Source organism: Lates calcarifer, linkage group LG19 (assembly GCF_001640805.2).
Source record: "Lates calcarifer isolate ASB-BC8 linkage group LG19, TLL_Latcal_v3, whole genome shotgun sequence".
NCBI classification, from domain to species: domain Eukaryota; kingdom Metazoa; phylum Chordata; class Actinopteri; family Centropomidae; genus Lates; species Lates calcarifer.
In genome coordinates this window covers 10,983,710-11,002,908 of record NC_066851.1, presented here as the reverse complement: position 1 = coordinate 11,002,908, position 19,199 = coordinate 10,983,710, and the positions used below count along the sequence as shown (strand labels likewise).

At 41.6% G+C, this 19,199-nt stretch overlaps 2 protein-coding genes across 4 annotated transcripts in view; one reads left to right on the top strand and one right to left on the bottom strand.

Moving 5' to 3' along the window:
• tmem63c (transmembrane protein 63C) overlaps positions 1-9,741 on the top strand; it is a 30,544-nt gene extending 20,803 nt beyond the window's left edge. For all 3 annotated transcript variants that reach the window (XM_018690234.2, XM_018690237.2, XM_018690235.2), the window contains exons 9-23: positions 61-134; positions 279-359; positions 441-561; positions 761-894; positions 1,083-1,205; positions 2,366-2,519; positions 2,617-2,723; positions 3,371-3,457; positions 3,610-3,675; positions 3,761-3,923; positions 4,021-4,126; positions 4,893-5,060; positions 5,166-5,278; positions 5,364-5,438; positions 5,875-9,741. In XM_018690234.2, the coding sequence (XP_018545750.1) occupies positions 61-134; positions 279-359; positions 441-561; positions 761-894; positions 1,083-1,205; positions 2,366-2,519; positions 2,617-2,723; positions 3,371-3,457; positions 3,610-3,675; positions 3,761-3,923; positions 4,021-4,126; positions 4,893-5,060; positions 5,166-5,278; positions 5,364-5,438; positions 5,875-6,105 (1,803 nt within the window). In that variant the 3' untranslated portion in view covers positions 6,106-9,741. The remainder of the gene's footprint in view (positions 1-60; positions 135-278; positions 360-440; positions 562-760; positions 895-1,082; positions 1,206-2,365; positions 2,520-2,616; positions 2,724-3,370; positions 3,458-3,609; positions 3,676-3,760; positions 3,924-4,020; positions 4,127-4,892; positions 5,061-5,165; positions 5,279-5,363; positions 5,439-5,874) is intronic.
• Positions 9,742-13,621: 3,880 nt separating this feature from the next.
• On the bottom strand, positions 13,622-19,103 carry ngb (neuroglobin). The gene is made up of 4 exons (XM_018690189.2): positions 16,783-19,103; positions 16,266-16,374; positions 16,013-16,132; positions 13,622-15,898 (listed from the first exon to the last, which is right to left on the bottom strand). The coding sequence occupies exons 1-4, from the start codon at positions 16,878-16,880 to the stop codon at positions 15,746-15,748; spliced, it is 480 nt and encodes a 159-aa protein (XP_018545705.1). The 5' UTR covers positions 16,881-19,103; the 3' UTR covers positions 13,622-15,745.
• Between the last annotated feature and the right edge of the window lie 96 nt (positions 19,104-19,199).

Here is a 19,199-nt window from a genome sequence, read left to right as displayed (position 1 = left end):
GGTGTTTTTTGCAGATCATTACGATGGAACTACTCATGATGGTTGCATTATGTGTTGCAGGTAGCCAGGACACTGATGATTACCTCCATACCCAGAGAGATCTCTGACCCAGGACTCATCACCAAGCATTTCCAGTACATGTTTACTGCTTTGGTTCTATTTCTCTATTTTGTTTGGTCAAGTTAAATCCTGTCCTGATGTCTCTTTCCCAGCCATTTTTTATGTCTTTGTAAATCAGTACATTCTTTGTGATTACCTTCTTCTGTTCCATTCTGTAGTGAGGCCTACCCCAGCTGTACTGTCACCGACATCCGTTTCTGCTTTGACGTCCACAAGCTGATGAGGCTGGACTTGGAGAGGTACAGTAGCTGCTACAGACTGGAACAGCACAGTTTAATATCAGTGAGAGGCTCTTGTCTGAGAGATGTTGCTTTTTCCAGGCGCAAAGCGATGAAAGGCAGGATGTATTTTGCCACAAAAGCCCAAAAGGAAGGGAAGATCATGATCAATACCCATCCCTGCGCTCAGATATTCTGCTGTGACTTCTGTGGCTTTGAAAAGGTACATTTTATCAGTATTATTGGGACTTGAACGTGGCTCTCTGTGTAGAGTTGCAGCGTAGTTGTGCTGCACAGAAACAATGTCACCACTGGATGGCACTGCAATCCAAATGTAGGTAAATGTATCTTAACACTGTTTATCTGGGGATCTCTGAGAGTAGAAGATGCAGAGTAATGTGTGCTCCAACTTTCCTCTGCAGGTGGATGCAGAACAGTACTACAGTGAGCTGGAAGAAAAACGGACAGACGAGTTTAACGCCGAGAAGAATCGCATCTCCATGAAGAGGCTAGGCATTGCCTTTGTGACCTTCCGTGATGAGAGGATGACTGCTGTGTGAGTAAACTACAGCACGACACTGAGGTTTATGTCTGTCAGACCCTCTCATCACATAAACCCCCATCACAGCAGGGAGAAACCATAAAATTCACAGAGAGGCATACAGGCAGGCGTGAGACTCTGAGTGCTGCTGGTGCAGATTTCCCGCAGCACTTCTGCACATGTACTTGTTTCTTGTTTTCCAGGATTGTGAAGGACTACAGTCGCGTGCACTGCCGGCGCAGACCCCAGCAGTCCAGCATCACCACTGTGGTGCAGTCTCACAAATGGGGGGTTAGCTACGCATCAGCTCCCAGTGACATCATCTGGTCAGTACCAACGTTAGTGGAAATCACACAGTTTTCTCTGACGGCTTTTTAAACCTCAGTGTCCCAGTGTTCTTCTTGAATTTTCCCCTAATTAGCCTCAAAGTCAAAGTCAAATTTTGACAAAATTATATTACACGTGTAGCTGATAATCGTAGATATCTACCCCCTGTGTTATCTATACCCACTTACCCTGTGCACGGTCACAGGGAGCTGTAGCCTATCCCCATTCACATTCACAAGCAATTTATTAACCTAACTGGCATTTTTTTGGACTGTGGGAGGAAACCGGAGCACCCAGTGGAAACCCACGGAGACACAGATTTTTAGTGTAATATCCAATTTTACATGTCTTATGCATCATTTAGACACATTTCCCTGTAATTAGGCCTGACATGTTTGGTATCTTTGGAAACCTCGGGATCATGACTAGACTTTAAACCAAAGTTCTCTGAGCTTTAATAAGGCTTGTCTGTGCAACATCAGCTTGTAATGATGGATCTCAAAGAGCCCATCTATGCATTATGGATCTCAGCTTTGCCAAAGAATCTCCATTAGTATTATTGCTGTTTCTTTTCTCTTTTGAGCACTGTGCTGCTCTTTAAGAAAATCAAAATAAGCAAGAGCAACATGCGGCATGTATCAGTATGTTGTTGATACACCATTTAAAGCTCACTCCATATCCATGATTGGATTAGTCACAATGCAATGTTTCTCATCTTGGAAAGCAAACGTAGCAGTCCCGGTGAGATTATGTAACAAATGAGTGATGCATATGTATGGGAGATTAACCAAAGAGATGGTAGTGCCCACTGTTTGTGCTTCACGCCTGATTGGCTGCGGTGTGTGTTTGTGTTTGTATGTGTTTTGCTCACTAACTAGTCCACTGGAGCAGTCGTGGGGGCTGTGGGGTTGAGCAGGGACTTTTGTATCCCTCATTAAAACTGAGCGTTGAAGTGTGCCGTTCCCCCAACCTGCTCTCCAGTCCAGTGCGGTGGAAACACACTCACCAAGTCACATAGAAGAAACAACTGAGCCGGCTATTTCTGGCTTATGTCAATACATGTGGTACAGGCGTGTCAGGGGAGAGAAGTGTGTTAACTGTCTTGTCTGTCTTGTTGGATAGTTGTGAATCTGGGCTCATTATTTCTCTCTTTCACCAGGGAAAACCTGTCAGTGTGTGGATCTCGCTGGTGGCTCCGCTGCGTCCTCCTCAACATCCTCCTCTTCTTGCTGCTCTTCTTCCTCACCACTCCCGCCATCATCGTCAACACCATGGACAAGTTCAACGTCACCAAGCCCGTGGAGAGCCTGCGGGTCAGAGTTTGAGATCAATTATAACTTAGCGACCTAAGTGCTTCATTCTGACCCTCTTCGGTGTCATTAATTAACCATTTTTTGCTTTCCAATACAGAGCCCTGTCATTACCCAGTTCTTCCCCACCCTCCTGCTGTGGGCGTTTTCAGTGCTCCTGCCCTTCATCGTCTACTACTCAGCCTTCTTTGAGTCCCACTGGACCAGGTACTCACTGAGCCATCAACTCATCTTTCCCCTCTCTCCTCTGAAATGGAAATGCCTGTCCTTTGCTTCTTCAAATGGACTCTTCATGTGTAGCTGCTTGTCTTCCTCTCAACTCAGCATTTCTTTTTTTTTTATCATCTCAATTATTTTTTCCCTCTTTCGCCCTCTTGCTCTTTTTACTCTCTCTCCCTGCTTCTCTCTGTCACTCTCCCTGCACTGTTATTCTGGGCAGGTTGTCATAGAGATTTCCATGTGAGGATAATGATATGCACAGTAGTCACCATGCACAGAGGAGCGGCGCATGGTGACTAGTAGGAGGAGGAGCAGGAACGACTGTGCATAAGGAGACAACCTCATGCAGCACCTATAAGCACCCTATCTTTACATAACCACCCCCACAAACGTGTTGTGCAGGCGTGATGTGCGAAAGGACCGAATGCAAATCAACTGTTTACTGGAGTGAGAAGCGTAGTTCGTGCTAATGAACCCAACGGTCCTGTAAATGTAAAGTCAGCTGACTTTGCATCATATTATATCATATTATACATATATTATGTCAAAGGGAACTGTGTAGGTATGTTTTATAACTAAACATGAATTGCATAATTATGTTCTGATGATCTCTTGTCTGTTATTTAATGTTTCAGATCTGGTGAGAACCAAGTAACGATGCACAAGTGCTTTTTACTGCTAGTCTTCATGGTCATCATCCTGCCCTCACTTGGTCTGTCCAGGTACACTGACAGTAGACCTACAGACTCAAAACAATCATATAACCTCCATTTTTGTCCGTGTTTGTCTGCAATTCTTTTGATTTTTGCCCACTTTTTAATTTTTCACCACTTTTTTAGAAGTATGTTCTTTTTATGTTTTATTCTCTCTGTAGTCTGGATCTGTTCTTCACCTGGCTCTTTGATGTCAACTTCCTGGATGAGAAGGATGTCAAATTCCAGTAAGCTTCATTTTTTTTTTTCTTATGATTCCTAAAAAGACATTTCAGCTGCAGCTAAACTCTCAACGTTATTTTCTCGGTGCAGGTGTGTGTTTCTTCCCGACAACGGTGCATTCTTTGTAAACTACGTGATTACGTCCAGCCTGATCGGCACATCCATGGAGCTGCTTCGTATCCCAGCGCTGACGGTGTACGCCCTCCGCCTCTGCTTTGCAAAGTCCCAGGCCGAGCGGATACATGTCAAACGGGTTAGTGAAGCCTTCCGCGCTTGTCAGTGTTTTAACGTGAGACTTGATTTAAGTGTTTTTAAAAAAAAGCTTGCTGTGTTTGTGTTTGCGTCTGCAGAGTCAGGCCTACGAGTTCCAGTTTGGCCTGGAGTACGCCTGGACCATGTGTATCTTTGCAGTCAGTATGACCTACAGCATTACGTGTCCCATCATTACGCCCTTTGGTGAGCAGCGTGCAGTTACCCTTTTCTGTCCTCATCTACCTCTTCCTTCTTTCCCTGTTTTCTCTTCCTCTTTCACGTGTGTGTGTGTGTGTGTGTGCTGTCTCTCCTCATACTGTAACCTCACTCTCCCCTACTGCCTGCCAGTCCGATGCAGACTGTGTGAATTTGCTGCTGTAGTCCCAGACACCCAGACACAGTGAGTTGCGAGCCAGACGCCCACTCTGCTCCTGTCTCTGCCCAGAGCTCACCAAGCTTCTATTTACTTCTGCAGCCTGATCGTCAGTCCAAAACAGGCTCTTTTATACTCATACCCTGCTGCTCTGAGTATTTCACCTGTGTTGTTTCCTGCAGATTGGTGTTTTAATATTTATAAACACTGGACACTGGTCACACTGGAGCCAGTAGTGTTTGAGATACTAAAAAGTGTTTTCCTTGCTATACTTGTCCACTTGCTATGACAATTCATTGGCGTTAAACAACCCATCAGAATAAACATTATATCTGATTACATTTTCAGTGCTCAAAATTTGCACTTTTCTCCACACAACACATTTAAAACACAACATTTAAGATGAATGTCAAAGTTGTTAGCTAATATACAAGCAAATAATACCACTGTAGTATGCAAAGTCACAAAATAAGTTGAAATGGTAGCTCTTTACCATGACATTTGTTGTGTGCTGTGCTGGATTTCCTAGGTTTCTTCTCTCTTTAATACTTGTGGTACTGACTAGTCAGTGTAGGTGTTTTTATTGTGCCCCTCCAGGTCTGCTCTATGTGATCTTGAAGCACATGGTTGACCGATACAACATCTACTATGCATACGTTCCCACCAAACTCAATCAGCGGATCCACAGAGCAGCCATCAGCCAGGTCATCGTGGCACCACTTCTCTGCATGTTCTGGCTGCTCTTCTTCTCTGTGCTCAAATTAGGTACTTTATCCCTGCTTCTGTCCTGACGCAGTGTCTGAACAAGAAATGTGTGTAAAGTGATCTGAGTGAATTTAAATGTGTTGCACTCTCTCCTTGTTATTAAAGGTCCAGTGCATCCCATCACCCTCTTCACCTTAGTGTCCCTGCTCTCCTGTATTGCCTTTTCCCTGTTCCGCTTGTGCCTTAGGAAGCAACCAGACAAGTCGACGAGCTACCAGGTCAGCAGCTCTGCTACAACTCAGTGAGATCAAGTTCATCTGAAGAAGCATTAATACTGAGTGAATAGTATTTATTTTCTTTCAGATGTCTGATCAGCCAGCAGAGGGGACATTCACTGATGCAGACAGGAGTACTGTAACATCCAGCACTGCATCCAATGTACAGTACCACATTTTTCTCCTATTAACCAATACACCATTAAAACATAGGATTGTATCAGTATTAGTGCAAATTTTATTAATCTATTCTATTAAATCTATTCACAAAAAAAATCACACAAACTTTTCACATCATTTATTTGTGTAAAAGTCACATTTAAGGACTGGGTTTTCCAGAGTGGTTTATTTAAGTGCAGGTGGAAAAACTGTATTTATAATCTTTGTCATTTACTTGCATCCTCTTATCTTGGTGCAAAGATATTATGTTTCACTGACTGCATACAATACAATAATCAAGATACATGTATTTATGTGTATTGTTATGTATTATTATATGTATTATTTACATTTTAGGGTGGGAAAACAATACTCCCCGTGAATTGAGTGATTTACTGTGTCACACGATCGTAAACTGTATGTTGATCTGGCTCCCTCAGCTGTTTGTGGCGTCCGTGCTGCTGGAGCCAGAGCTGGCTTTGACTCCGATGCCCTCCCCAGCCCACCACAGCTACGGTGCCATGGCCAGCTCCCAGGGTTCAAGCCACAACGTGGTGGAGGAAGAGGAGGGTGGAGAAGACCATGCCCAGACCCATGAGACTGAGCTCCAAGACCCTCCAGACCCCTACTGTGCCAGCCCGCTCATGGACAGCCCTGTGGACTACCAGTAACACCAAATCCCTCGAGCTGATTTCCACGTGTCCTTCACCTGGGGAACGCAGATTGCTAAATGCCGCAATGCTGGGTTTTCGCCACTGACCTCAGACTCCAACTTAGCTGCCTCAGACCCTGAGATTAGATTGGGCTTGTTAGAAAGGATGAAGAACCTGAAGAGGAAAGGAGTTTGAGAATATAGGAGCAAGACCCATATAAGCATCACTATAAATGTATAGACAGCAGTTTGCCAAAACATCTCCTGAATATGTCTTATGGACACAAACCACACATCAATCTTAAATGTACAGATTATTTTAGTTGAACTATTGGATGTTCCATCACAGGGGTCCCATCTTCCTCTGTGGCTTCATTTGCAAGTTTAAAAGGTTAAAAGTAAATGAAAGTGATTGGGGTGGCATTGCCTTAGGGTATCTATCAGAGATACTCTGTCCATGCTGTGCCACTTGGACATGAGTGGAGGTGAAAGCTCCCATCAGAGTGGGTGGTGTGAGCAGGCCTGCCCTGGCAGACTGACAGAGTGGTCTGGGCACGGGTGATATCTGGTTCCTCGGCAGCAGAGCTCGGGGAGGCTGAGGGTGAGGGCAGCTAGTTGTGAAGCCATCTGCAGCGAGAGAGCAGACAGACGGAGGGCCGAATGTAACTCAGAGATGTACTGTAATAAATGTACACTCTCTCCACGGAGGCACAAGCAGCTTGACTGTACCTGAAGCTTGTTGTAACTATTATCAATTTAAGGTTGCTATTTTTGCTACAGTATTTTTGGTGTCATTGATATTGTGCTTTGGGTTGGGAGCGGGGTGGCCACTGGAGATTGGTCAAGGATTTGCAGAGCTGTCCCATCTTAATCAGAGTATTCACTAATTATGCTGTTTTGACTGTGTATGTGATATAATTGTATTTTTATTTATTTATTTTAAATGAATAGTTGAACATATTAGGAGATAAACTAATTTGTTTTTATTGCTGGGTTAGATGCGAAGATCAACACAACTACGTCTGTACATACAAAGCTACTGCCAGCAGCCCATTAGCTTAGCTTAGCTTAAAGACTGTAAACGGAGGGGAAGCACTTAGCCCAGAGCCGGACTATTATTCGGCTGGATGCAGTATCTTCGCGGATTTTTGTTGTCATTTTTGTGTCAGTTACTGCATCTGTCATTATGACAATTTAAACTAAGCTAAGTTTAGCTAAGTTAAGCTAACCGGCTACTGCTGGTAGCATCCAGTCTAGCAGACATGAGTGTGGTATCAATGTTCTCATCTAATGTTCAGACAGAACGTGAACAAGAGACTCACAAATTAGAAGCACACCCTGGATTTACAACATTTTGAAAATTTGCAATTGAGTCTACTTTCGCTTACTGCAAAACAATGAATCTGTAGAAGAATTTATCCATTTTGCTAATAATGTGAAATATTGAAAGTAACTACACTGTGTGTTACTACCTAAGCTGTTATATTTTAGTTGTGAAAATACAGAAAGCAAAAGTATTCTGTTACCATAATGGCTCAAAACCATTTATTCATATTCATTAGTGTTCATATGTTTCTGTGCTAAAACAAGTACAACAACAATACAAACAGTAAAATTCAACACAACTCTACAGCACCATGATTTCAGTCGCATTAATCTATTCTGTGTGACACTCCACTGCATGTCAGCTATGTTGTATAAATGAGGTATGCATTTATATCCTTAAGGTCCTAAAGTTTCACACATGCTAGTCTCATTGATTTTTGGTCAATCTGTATGTTTGCAGGTTTTGTATTTTGGGGTTATTTTTATTTCCACATGGTGGAATGACAGTTTTTTCTCATGAAACTGAATGTAAACTAGACTGTAGTTTGTTTTCCATGTCTCTTGCTGTGCCTTGAAGAAAAACTCCCTTTTTGTGTGACAATCCAGCATGGCCTGAAATATGCTGCATGGACTGAAAACTAATGAGCGGGGAAACAACCAAGAGATGAAAACGCAACGACAACCACAAAAACTCGACAACCACAAAAACTCAACAACCCAGCGTAGTGATTTGTATTCTCATTAACAGTTAATGGGTATTAGTTGGCAGAAGAGCAGTAAAATCATTAGATATTAACAAAACAATCTTCACACTTTCATCTTCTCCACTTTCCACCTTTTTCTGAAGCTTTTGGTCATATCACATGGTCTTCATCAGCGGATTAGTTTGCTTAGTTGTCATGTTGGAACTGTAGATATTAAAACTTTAGACTATGCTGTGCACTTTTAACACTTTTGTCCATGATAGTATACATGTTGAGGTTGACTGTTCATTCTCGACCGTGGAGACCAAAAACAGATTTCTACTCAAGGTCCACTTACTTGATTTTTCTGGAGAATTCAAGAATGAATCATAACTGTGAAGTTTTACACCAACATGGATGATAAGTCATAAAAGTGCTCAGTGTTATGGAAAGTTTAAACATCTACAGTTTTATGACAATTCTGCAAACTTTATGTGCTGAAGACAGTGTAGCATGCTTAAAAGCTCTGCAACAAGCAAGTCAGTGTCATCTGCTGTTTCCAAGGTCAAGAACGAACTGTCAAGCTCAAAACTAAGTTAACTTACTGTGTCTTTATGTCACAGCTGTTTTAAAAAAAGATGTTTTGTATTGTAGTCTTGTTGGTGCCTTGTTGTTGATTTCAATCAATATCCTTTCAGTTCTCAGCTGCTGTTTTCTGTGACCATATAGATCATTGTATGACGTACAGACAAGCTCTTTTTCAAGGATAAAAAAAAAATCTTTAAAAGCTGTTTATCAACTGTGATTTCTTTGTTTTATGTCTTTCAACAGAGTGCAGCCCTATGTTGAAGAGTTTGCATCAGTCTTCTCTCAGAAAAACTTCTTGACGGTCAGTAGAGTGGATTTAAGTCCATTTTATGTTCCGTCTGAGAGGGTTTATTATGACTTTAATCATAAAATCATATGCCTGTGATGTTAAGTTTTTAAACTTTTTTTCAATTGTACTTTCATAAAATTGATGACATATTATTTCATGAAATGAAATGAAATGTATTTGCTCGATTTTACAAGGAATCTAATTCTAGTTCCTCGTGCTGTATAAAACAAATGAAAGCTGGCAGGAGAGAGGGTATGAAGTGGTCAGTGCAAGGAATCATGAAGTAAAATCTGCTTTGGAAAAAAAAAAACATCAAAGAGCATCTCCTGTGGGTTTCTCTTCCAGAAGCTTGTTTCACAGATCATTAAACGTACTTTCCTTTGAAAAATACAAAATAAAACTTATTAGGGTATTCTTAGCTCTAATGGCCATGCAAGGAGGGATTGTCCATTTTCATGCTTAACTAGTTTTATTGTATCCTGTCATGACTGTTCATATACTGTTGGCTTGGCCATCCGAGGTCTATTTGTAGGCACATTAGCTTTCCAGACGTGTCCATTCCTTTTTGTGCTAGGTTATGAAATGTGAGTCTCATGAATACATGATTTCAAATTTGAGCCTGCTGTAAATGTGGGTTGTTATATCTCCAAGAAGGGTGAGGTTAAGGGACAGTCTGCGTTTGAGATTGACCTCTGTCAGGCTAATGAGTCTTCATCTGTCAAAAGTGAAGTGCTGTGATCTGAAATTAAAATTAATTCATCTCAATCTACTCATCTTGTGCCATGAACTCCTCATTACTCTTCTCCGCTGTGGTCTATGATGAAGGGTTTTTGAGTCAGGCTTCATGTGGTAAGCAGTAGTGTAATGTGCACAGGGTGCCTTTTTGCATGTCCAAAGTATGTTTTGTATACAGCACTGCATTCACCGCATTGCTTAAATTTACCATTTAAAGGAATAGTTTCACATTTTGGAGTTTGCTTATTCACTTTTATGCCGAGGGTTAGATGACGAGAATTATAACGCTCACTCACGCTTTCATGTTTGTGTGAGAAAAATGAAGCCACAGGGCCTGCAGCCAGTTAGCCTAGCTTAGCACAAAGACTGGAACCGGGGAAACAGCTAGCTTGGCCTCTCCAAAGGAAACAAAATTAAACTAGATGTCAATCTTCTCATCTAATGCTCAACAAGAAACCAAATAAATTTCAAACTACAGTTAGGTCCTCTGATCAGAGCAGGTATATCCATTTTACAGAGCATGAGAGAGCTGGTTATTGAATGCAGGTGCACGTTAGCTTAGTGTTTGCAGTGTGACTGCATACAAACTAGCCTAGGGACAACCCTGTGTACATACTACAGACCTCTTTGGCCCCTGAAACCACTTCAGAGGGTGGATGGTGCAATTAATTGCATGAGCATTTGGTTTTATCCAAACCACACTGGAAAGCGGTAACACCACCGTCAACTGAGCCAACTGAAGCAAAGTGGTGCAGTCTTTTTCTTAAAAACTTGTCACACTGACTGTATGGATGTCATTTTTCTACAGAGAAAAGGTTTGTAAGGGGCATATAAACCCACACCATGCCTGTCATTATATACAGTGCTTCTTTATTACTAAGAGGTCCAAAAGAAAGAAATGTCCCTGACATTTCCCTTGTCACCCGTGGCAACTGCTGAGAGCATACTTCTTAGTGAAAGGTGAATTCCTCTGGGTGCATGGCCTGCCACTCACCTTTCTCCTGCCCAGATGCCTAGAATAGAAAATGTCTCTTCCTCCTGCAGCAAACATATTGTCACTCCCATATGGGTTAGTTTCAGCATGCAAATGTGGCTTAATCAGTTGGTGTTGTTTAGTATTTGCATAATATAGAAGCTCAAAGGAGTGACTAATTAGTATGAAACTTTTGTATCTCCCCTAGAGTATGGTATATTCTTTCAACACTTACATAACATTTATAGTGTATTTACACTTTTTAGTGCCAAGTGAAATCCAGACTGGAGGAAAAGCAGGAAATTGAGAATCAAAGTTCATCCTTAACTTTGAAAACATTAGTTGACAAAGTAACCTTAGCAGTTAGTCCATTCAGTGGCTGCCCTGGAGCTTTTAACTACACCTCACGTCCTTAGCAGAGGGATTTTGTGCAGCTTTAATGGAATTTGATTGACATTAGACAAATTTTCATTTTTCTGAACACTGTAAAGAGTTCTCATCTATGTTGGCTTAAGATTTTAAACTAAAAGTCAAATCTTGATCTTGGAAACACAATGGGACTATTTAGTACACATTCAAGACTTCAATCAAATCACACAATCTTCTTCAACGTTTAGACTGTGCTGAGATTGTTTCAGCATTTTGATAGGAAATGTTTCAGATGGGGATTTCCTTATTAAATTGATGAGGTCTCAGGTATAAATTGCTTTCCTCGATTATATCTAACAGTGTCAAGAACAGTTATCTAATGCAGATCACTGGGTCATTGCAGGACATGCAGTGAAGCCTTCACTGTTAATACCTCTAGTTGCTACATAACTTTTGTCATATTTTTGGACGACCAGCTGAACAAGGAAATAACCATAAAAAGTCAATTGTCAGTGGATTTAAGTGGGTACCTTGTGCAAACTGACACAGAAATTTGTTCCTGAAAATTTTGCCAAATATCCTTGATTGAATTGATCCTCTTACACTCTATTAAAGGATAAGACAAGCAACATTTTGTCTGCAAAGCCCATGATGAAATGATAAACTGATCCTAACAAACAATTATTGTCTGTGCAGTTAAAGCCTGATAAATCTTCTCTGACAGAGACCACCATTGTTGTCCAAAAACTACCCATCAGTGAGCCACACTGTTGCATTGTGGATGTTTCTTCATTACTAAAAACATGGGCACTGTAGTTTATTTCAGTCAATCCCACAGACACCATCCTGCTGCCCTAAATACTTTCTAAAACAATATCTACATAGCCCACACAGCAAAAGCAGCACATTAGCGGAGCGGCAGCAGCTTCAGTCCTCTATCTGTGTCTACACAGGTTATGATCAGACACACTGTTGGTGTTAATCACCTGCGTTTCAGAAACCAACAATCACTGTAGTCATGTATAAACAGACTTAAAGCATAAGAATACACTTCACGATGCATTTACACACAGGCTGCGTAGACAAGCTGTAAAAACCAAATGTGTATTAATCCACAATAATAAATAGTCCAACCAAGTAAACTATTTACCTACCTATTGAGTATTAACCAATGGTATGAGCATAAACAGGACAGGAAAGTCCTGAAAGACTGACAAACACATTGTCTCTGTCTTTTTCATGGAGTTGTTGACGTGAGTTGTTGATATTAATAACACCAGCTTTATCCTTGAACTGATTGTACTCCATGGTTGCACTAACTGTTGCAGCAGCCGCTGACAGACAGTTCATTCCTGCTGTTGCGGTTGTTGCTTGGCAGGCTCGTGTTGCAGGCTGCAGCTCCTAGAGAGCTATCAGAGCGAACCTTATTAGCCTGAGCCTGCACTCATAGTCACTGTCAACACTCCTCGCTCCTCTTCCACAGCGTGATTTAGGATGAGTGAGTGATCGAGCGATGCCTTGCTTTCCCCCTTTATCAAAAGCAAACGTGCACGCACACACACACATGCGACTCTGGACCATCACTTAACAGTTGCCATGACAACGTTGAATACCCCTTCATTCCAAAACACATTGCAGACTTTCTAAAAATACTGTGTGTTGTCTTTTGTCACAGACTCCTCTCCAGACGACAGACTTCAGAGCAAATCCTCGTACCCAACAAGGTAAGGCTGTAGAACTACAGGGGTCAATTAATTAATTACCACAAGAGAAATAAACAAACACTGTATTTTAGCTTGTAGCTCACTGAATTTTGTTGCAGTCTAACCATCGGTGACCTGAGAGAAGGTCAAGTCAGTCTCCACGAAGCACAGCGACTAGACAACTCTGGCTCAGTGTTGCTCTGTAGGCTCAAGTGAGACATGGAGCATGGATCCAACATAAATACAGCAGACTCTCAGTGGGACAGAGAGAGTGAGGATACTGCTGGCAGTGCAGAGAGACAGATTAAGGCCATGTCAGCAACTGCTCCAACAGCAGAACAGACAGCCAGCTCACAGATGTGACTTTTACAATGATACAACCAAATTGTATATATGGGAGAAATGAGCCCTGTGTATTGAGATAACTCATCACAACTACCCTCCCTTCTCCACTTCCCTCATTACTATGGCTTCACCTACAGGACACACACACACACCCGCAAACTGATATTCAAGCAGAATCACATGCAGATATCTGTGAGGAAAATAAAAACAAAACAGTCCACATTGTAAGAACAGCAAATTTGTGAAATTTCTGACAATTTTGTGAAATTCTATAAACAACCGTGATGTGACATTGTGCAGTTGCATGAGTAAGTGGGCTGATGTGCCTGAAGTCGCCCTCGTCTCCGTAGCCAAGGGCAATGAGCCATTCGGCGCTTGGATCTTATGTAACGCGAGGGGATGGGTTGTCAGTGGGAAGGAAATCAGGCATTGTGTGATTGATTTCAAACGCTGACCATTGTGTTGTAACCATCATCCGTCTGTGACAAACAATCTGAGAGCAAGACGAAAACACACTGACCTCATTTAGCAGTAAAATATCCACAGATCACTTTATTTAGTCTCAAGTAAGCACACAGCATGTTTTTTCTTCAAAGTGTAGGATGGAATCCAGTTTACAAAGAGTGCGTACTTGTGTTAACCTTAATAATGTGCATTTTTTTCTCTTTTTTTGGTTGAAGGATAACTAGGTGAAGTCATGGCTGTTCAGTAGCAGCTGATAATGATGAGGTAGACAGTGACACACTCAGTATGTACAGAGCTGGATGTTAACAGGATAACATGCCAGTTGTCAGTCATGCCTGCTAAAAGGACCTAATGTCAGGTAAATTGAAAATAGAGACATAGAGAACAACAACCTGCATAGGGCTGTGTACTGATACTAAGAAAAGAATCACTATAAATAACACACCACCTACACAGTCAGTTAACAAACATTACACCTGTGGGCTGGAAAATACAGACTGAACAGACAATGTTGGAATAAAATAGTTCAATAAAAAACTCTGCTTTTATAATCATCTGTAAGGACTGCACATTTAGTTTATATAATAATATTTCTATTATATTGATTAAATGAAACCCGCTTAAAAACAGCAAATTTTTCTTATTAGTTTTCTTGTTTTGGGTTTATAAACGGGATTACACATGGTTATATTTCGGTAGGATATACTGTACATCAGAAAAAAAAAATCAATGCTCTTTAACTACACATACATTTCAGAATATAAAAATAAACTTTATAAATGTAAACTCAGACTAAAGCGATAATAACCACATATCAGCAGCTTGGATTTACAGTTGTATGGTGTTATTATCTAATACTTGGCGCACTGTTGCTAAGTTACTTGGCATAACGACCATGAATGTAAATAACAGCTGAGGGTGATACATACAGTGTTATGGCAGCAATAATAATACACACACATATTGGATGGTGTCAGCACACAGTTTCTCTGTATTATGTGTTCTGTGTTGATAAATTAAGAAGAAAATCAATTAAGTCTTTGTTTCATAATTCAAAACAAATATTCACCTCCAGCTTCACTTCCATGTAGATGCTCTGTGTTGGAGAAACAAAGGCCACTCTGCTTGTGTCTTCACCTCTAAAGCCAAGGTGATACTACTACGCTTGTAGCCATGACAACACAGTTAATAATCATCACTGAGATAAGCGACTACAGTACAACAAAACTGCTTTACACTAACAATGACTGGAAACTGATAGCTCAGGAACAAAGATGTTATAATTCCTCCTAGGTGCCCTTTACTATTAAACTCTAAAGGTCACATAACAGTCTATTAGTTAGAGTTTAACAGTCAGCTGAAGCCTATTGAAATACTCACAACCTCTACAGGAGAGAGCATCACATACCATGTCGAGAAAGGTGCACATAGACGCCTTAACAGTCATAGATCACTGAAGAAAGCTATAATAAGAATAACAGTTCTTGTCAGTATCTACTGAAGATCTTTTTTAAAAAATTTGCTTTGCTTTTCATCAACAGGTTAAACAACAGGTTAGTCATACACAAAAAGAGGTGTAATGATGTGCAATCTTAATTAAAAAAAAAAACACAGTAATGATTGTGATTAAGGATTTTCTTCAGAAAGATCACATTGCTTTGTCCCTAAACATGTATTGTTAAGTATCACTGTGTTCCAGTTAGATAGAGAGCTGCCGTGCTGGCCACAGTAACCATCACAGTTTGAGTAGTGTGATGCCTAAATATAATATCTACTGTCACAATTGTGCAACTCTTTTTAAGATACATCACAAAGACTACTACAGTCACTGGTATCATTTGAGTATATATATCAAAGCCATTATATACAAAGAGACTAAACTGCTCTCAGCATGAGGAGCTCAGGTTACAGGTCCAAACTCAGAGCAACCAAACCAGGCTGGCTCAGATCCTCACAGCATCACCTCATAGCTAAACATCCACGGCAAAGAAAATAAACTCTGCAATTGGCCAGTCCAACTGTAAAGTGTAACCACACTGTACGCTCGCTACGCTATGCGACCCCACTCACAGAGCAAATGTACAGCAGCCAAAGCCACAGCGCTGCAAGTTACACAACCTTACTCCATGGCAACCATGTTGAGTGATTTGACAGCAACTGCTCAGCAGCTCCCGCTGTGCGCCTCAGTCGGCCTTGTCCTCGCCATTCTTGGCCCACCCTCTACTCATGGCCGCCACCACGATGCTGTACATGTTGAGCCAGGCTTGACGCAGCGGCGCTGTGTAGGCCTGGCCCAGACTGCACTGCAGCATGTAGAGGAGGGACTCACCCACCACCTGCAGAAGTCAAAAACAAGAGCAAAAACATGCAGAGAAAAACATATTTTTTTCACAGCTCATTCACTTGTGAAATTGCTTTTTGAGAGTTGTACTATGAGATATTGGTCCTACTGCAAATGACTGTGTGTTGACTCCCACTGCCTGATGCTTCCTGCCAAGGTTGAGCAGAAAGTCCTCCAAGGAGTGAAGGTCATCCAGGTGGCTGACTGCTGCATCAATCACAAGCATCACCTGGTATACAAGCAAAAAAAAAAAAAAAAATCACACATACACATGCAAAGTCTTCAAAACTGTGCATGAGAAAAAAACTGAGCTTTCAAATGTCTGTATACTTGTAGTGGTCAGCGCGGTGAACGGAGCTCACCTTGGTGACATGTTCCAGGAACTCGGGGCTGGAGAGGCAGTCTTGTGTGGAGCCACAGTTTGTACTGTAGTGGAAAAGACTGAGGAGCGCGGGGTCCAGCTCAAACAGTCTACCACAGACAAATACCACACTGTTCTATAGGTGTATACAGACGGCATGGGTTGCCAAACATCCACACAGACACAGAATCAATCTACAAATCATACCATCCACAAATCTCTCCTGCTAGTGTCTGATTTATCGGCAGCTGTCTCAAAGTAAATTGTGGATTATTGCAGTCTGTCGCCAAGCAACAAGTCAAGCCTCCGGTGCCTGCACGGTGAAAGTGTGCGGCAAAGGATCTGGCATGATTCTCTCTACACACCTGTGTTACATATTCTAACCACAGCTATTAAGCAACAACACAGAAAAGCACATGTTAATGAGAGGATAACTGTACAGAATAACAACCTTCAGTGTTTTCTTCTTTTACAAGTCACCTTACTATCTGAATCATGTTGATTGTGTGGGACATTACCTGGAAAACATGATGACACCATGAGGAACTTTGTTTTTTCCCAGGCTCTCCCAGCTGCCTCGTATCAGCTCCTTGTCTTTTCCCGACAGCATCTCCATCCTCTTTCAGGCTGGTGACACAAGACAAGTTCTTTCAGAGGGGAACGGACACAACTCCTCTACAGGACGAGAAACCTCAGTTTGAGGAAAGCCATAACACTCGAGCGAAATCCACGCACGGGAACTTCCACCTGGAAAACAAAGTGGAGCATCAAGTGAGCACAACACAGCTGATTTGCCAGTGATGTTTCTGATGTAAAGAGGTTGGGAGGGTTGACACACAGCTGCAGGAGATATGAGACGCACACACATACTGTACCTTCTTGAGGTCAGTCTCCTCTCTGAACTTCTTCTGGTGCAGCCAGGCTTAGGGGGTCTGTATGTGTGAGTGTGTGTGTGTGTGTGTGTGTGAGAGAGAGAGAGAGAGAGAGAGAGAGAGAGTGTGTTTGTGTGTGTGCAGGCAGAAGCCTTGCCTGACACTCTGGTGCACTTGCTCTCTCTTTTCCCCCGGCCCCCACGGTGTAGTCAGGGAGACAAGTTCTGCCACGCTCTTATCTGTCACACTGGCTGCTATCTCTCTCCCCTTCCCGTTTGCCTCTTGATATACTCTCTCTCCAGCACTGGGGATATTATTCATGCCACTGAAGGAGAAAAAGAGGGATCTTTCTCTTCTGCTCCGGAGAGGCTGCGGTGAGCCACAGCTCCTCCTGCAGGTGAACCGAGGACTAAAACTCACCGAGGCTCAACATGGACACAACTCTGCACTCACAACATAAAGTACACTCATGCAAACACTTGGCCTTTGCACTTTTACCCTGTGATCAAATGGATTCAAGTAAACAAGCAATTAAAATGAACAACAAAATAACCCGAAAACACAACATAAGCAGTTCATATAGTGAAATTGCTGATGTTTTAAAGCAGGTGAAGTCCATTTGAGGCCTATATCATCTATTCTAGGGTGTGTCCTCAGCTGCCTACATTTGCAAACCCTGTATTTACCGAATTAAATGTGTGGGAATTTTAATATCGTACAGCGGCTGGAATAATAAGAGACCTGAACACACCACCTTGGTGAAATTATATTGTTCATCCGGTAAGTAGAGCCACTCCTCAAACAGCGTGATCATAACATTCGTCGGCCAAGCGCACAGCCTCTCATTAATCTAAATGAGATGTGTTTGTTCCCTTTCTCTGCCTCCACACACATCCGAGAGCACTGCAGTTTGTTTAAAGAGATGTCACAGGCTGCCGTCTGCTCCCTCACCCATTTCACAGCTGCAGGTTTCCCACACGGATATTATCTAACAGGTTGGGAGAGATTGGTTTTGTTTGCATCCGTTGCACCGGGGAATCAGAGGTGCACAGCTTTTTCCTGAGGGACTATGAAGCAGAGTGGGGAGGGATACATGGTTCCCATGACAACCTGACAGGATGGAGCCCTTGAAGCTTTGTCATGTGATGTTTGAGATCTCAAGGAAGGGACTCTGTGATTATTTATTACATAACTACATGACAACATTTCGGCTTTTCAATTTTTCTTATCCCTGCAATTATAGAAAAGGTGACTCTAACAGTATCAGGACATTAATGAATTAATTTTGCATGTCTTTCTCTGTTGTGATGCACATCAGTCTGGAGGCACAAAACTGAATCGTAATTGTGTAAAACATTGTGGACATCTATCTGCATGGTACATTTCAAACATAAAATTCAAGTAAAAAAGATCTCTCAAATTCCTGGAAGTCAGCTGTCTAAGCACAAGCAAAAAAGTGAAGGCGTAACAACGACAGTATTTGATGTGGGTCTATGGGCTTGGGGCAGACCACTGAACTGGTCTGTGTGAATGCAGATGCACAGTGAGAGGGCTGTTTATTTAGGTGGTAGTGTGGCTGTAGAAATAACTGGGAACTTTCACCCAGCCATCCGAGAAGGGCCCATGTCAGACGCTTGGTGTCCTTACAGGACCTAAAAAAATATGCATTTATTCAATTTTTGAAACTAAATAAAATACAGTGCAGTGGCAGATACAAAATCGCACTACATAAGTATAATCCTTTTTATATGGCTATCAAAAGTTAGAGTTGGTGAAACACAAATTAATGTCAAAGACAAACTGGTTTAACTGGTGTCCTCATTTTGTGTTTGAACTGTTTATTCTGGTAACATAGTGCTCATCATCCTCCAAATTACAGTCTTTATATTCCTTTGCAAAACTGTTGTCATAAAACCAAAAGTAGCCTTTTTATTTTCAGTTTTATCTTTTTATGCAGATTGTACATATATTTATATATATGTATGTGTGTGTGTGTGTGTGTGTATGTGTATATATATATATATATATATATATATAGCATATAAAATATTAATTACTCATAT

What these genes read in the sequence shown, in the direction of transcription:
- ngb (XM_018690189.2), bottom strand. Translation starts at nt 16,880, where the DNA reads ATGGAGATGCTGTCGGGAAAAGACAAGGAGCTGATACGAGGCAGCTGG. An exon ending in GGTGTCATCATGTTTTCCAG is followed by an intron (nt 16,375 to 16,782) that starts GTAATGTCCCAC and finishes TGTCTGTGGTAG; the next exon opens with ACTGTTTGAGCTGGACCCCG. An exon ending in TCAACACACAGTCATTTGCA is followed by an intron (nt 15,899 to 16,012) that starts GTAGGACCAATA and finishes TGACTTCTGCAG; the next exon opens with GTGGTGGGTGAGTCCCTCCT.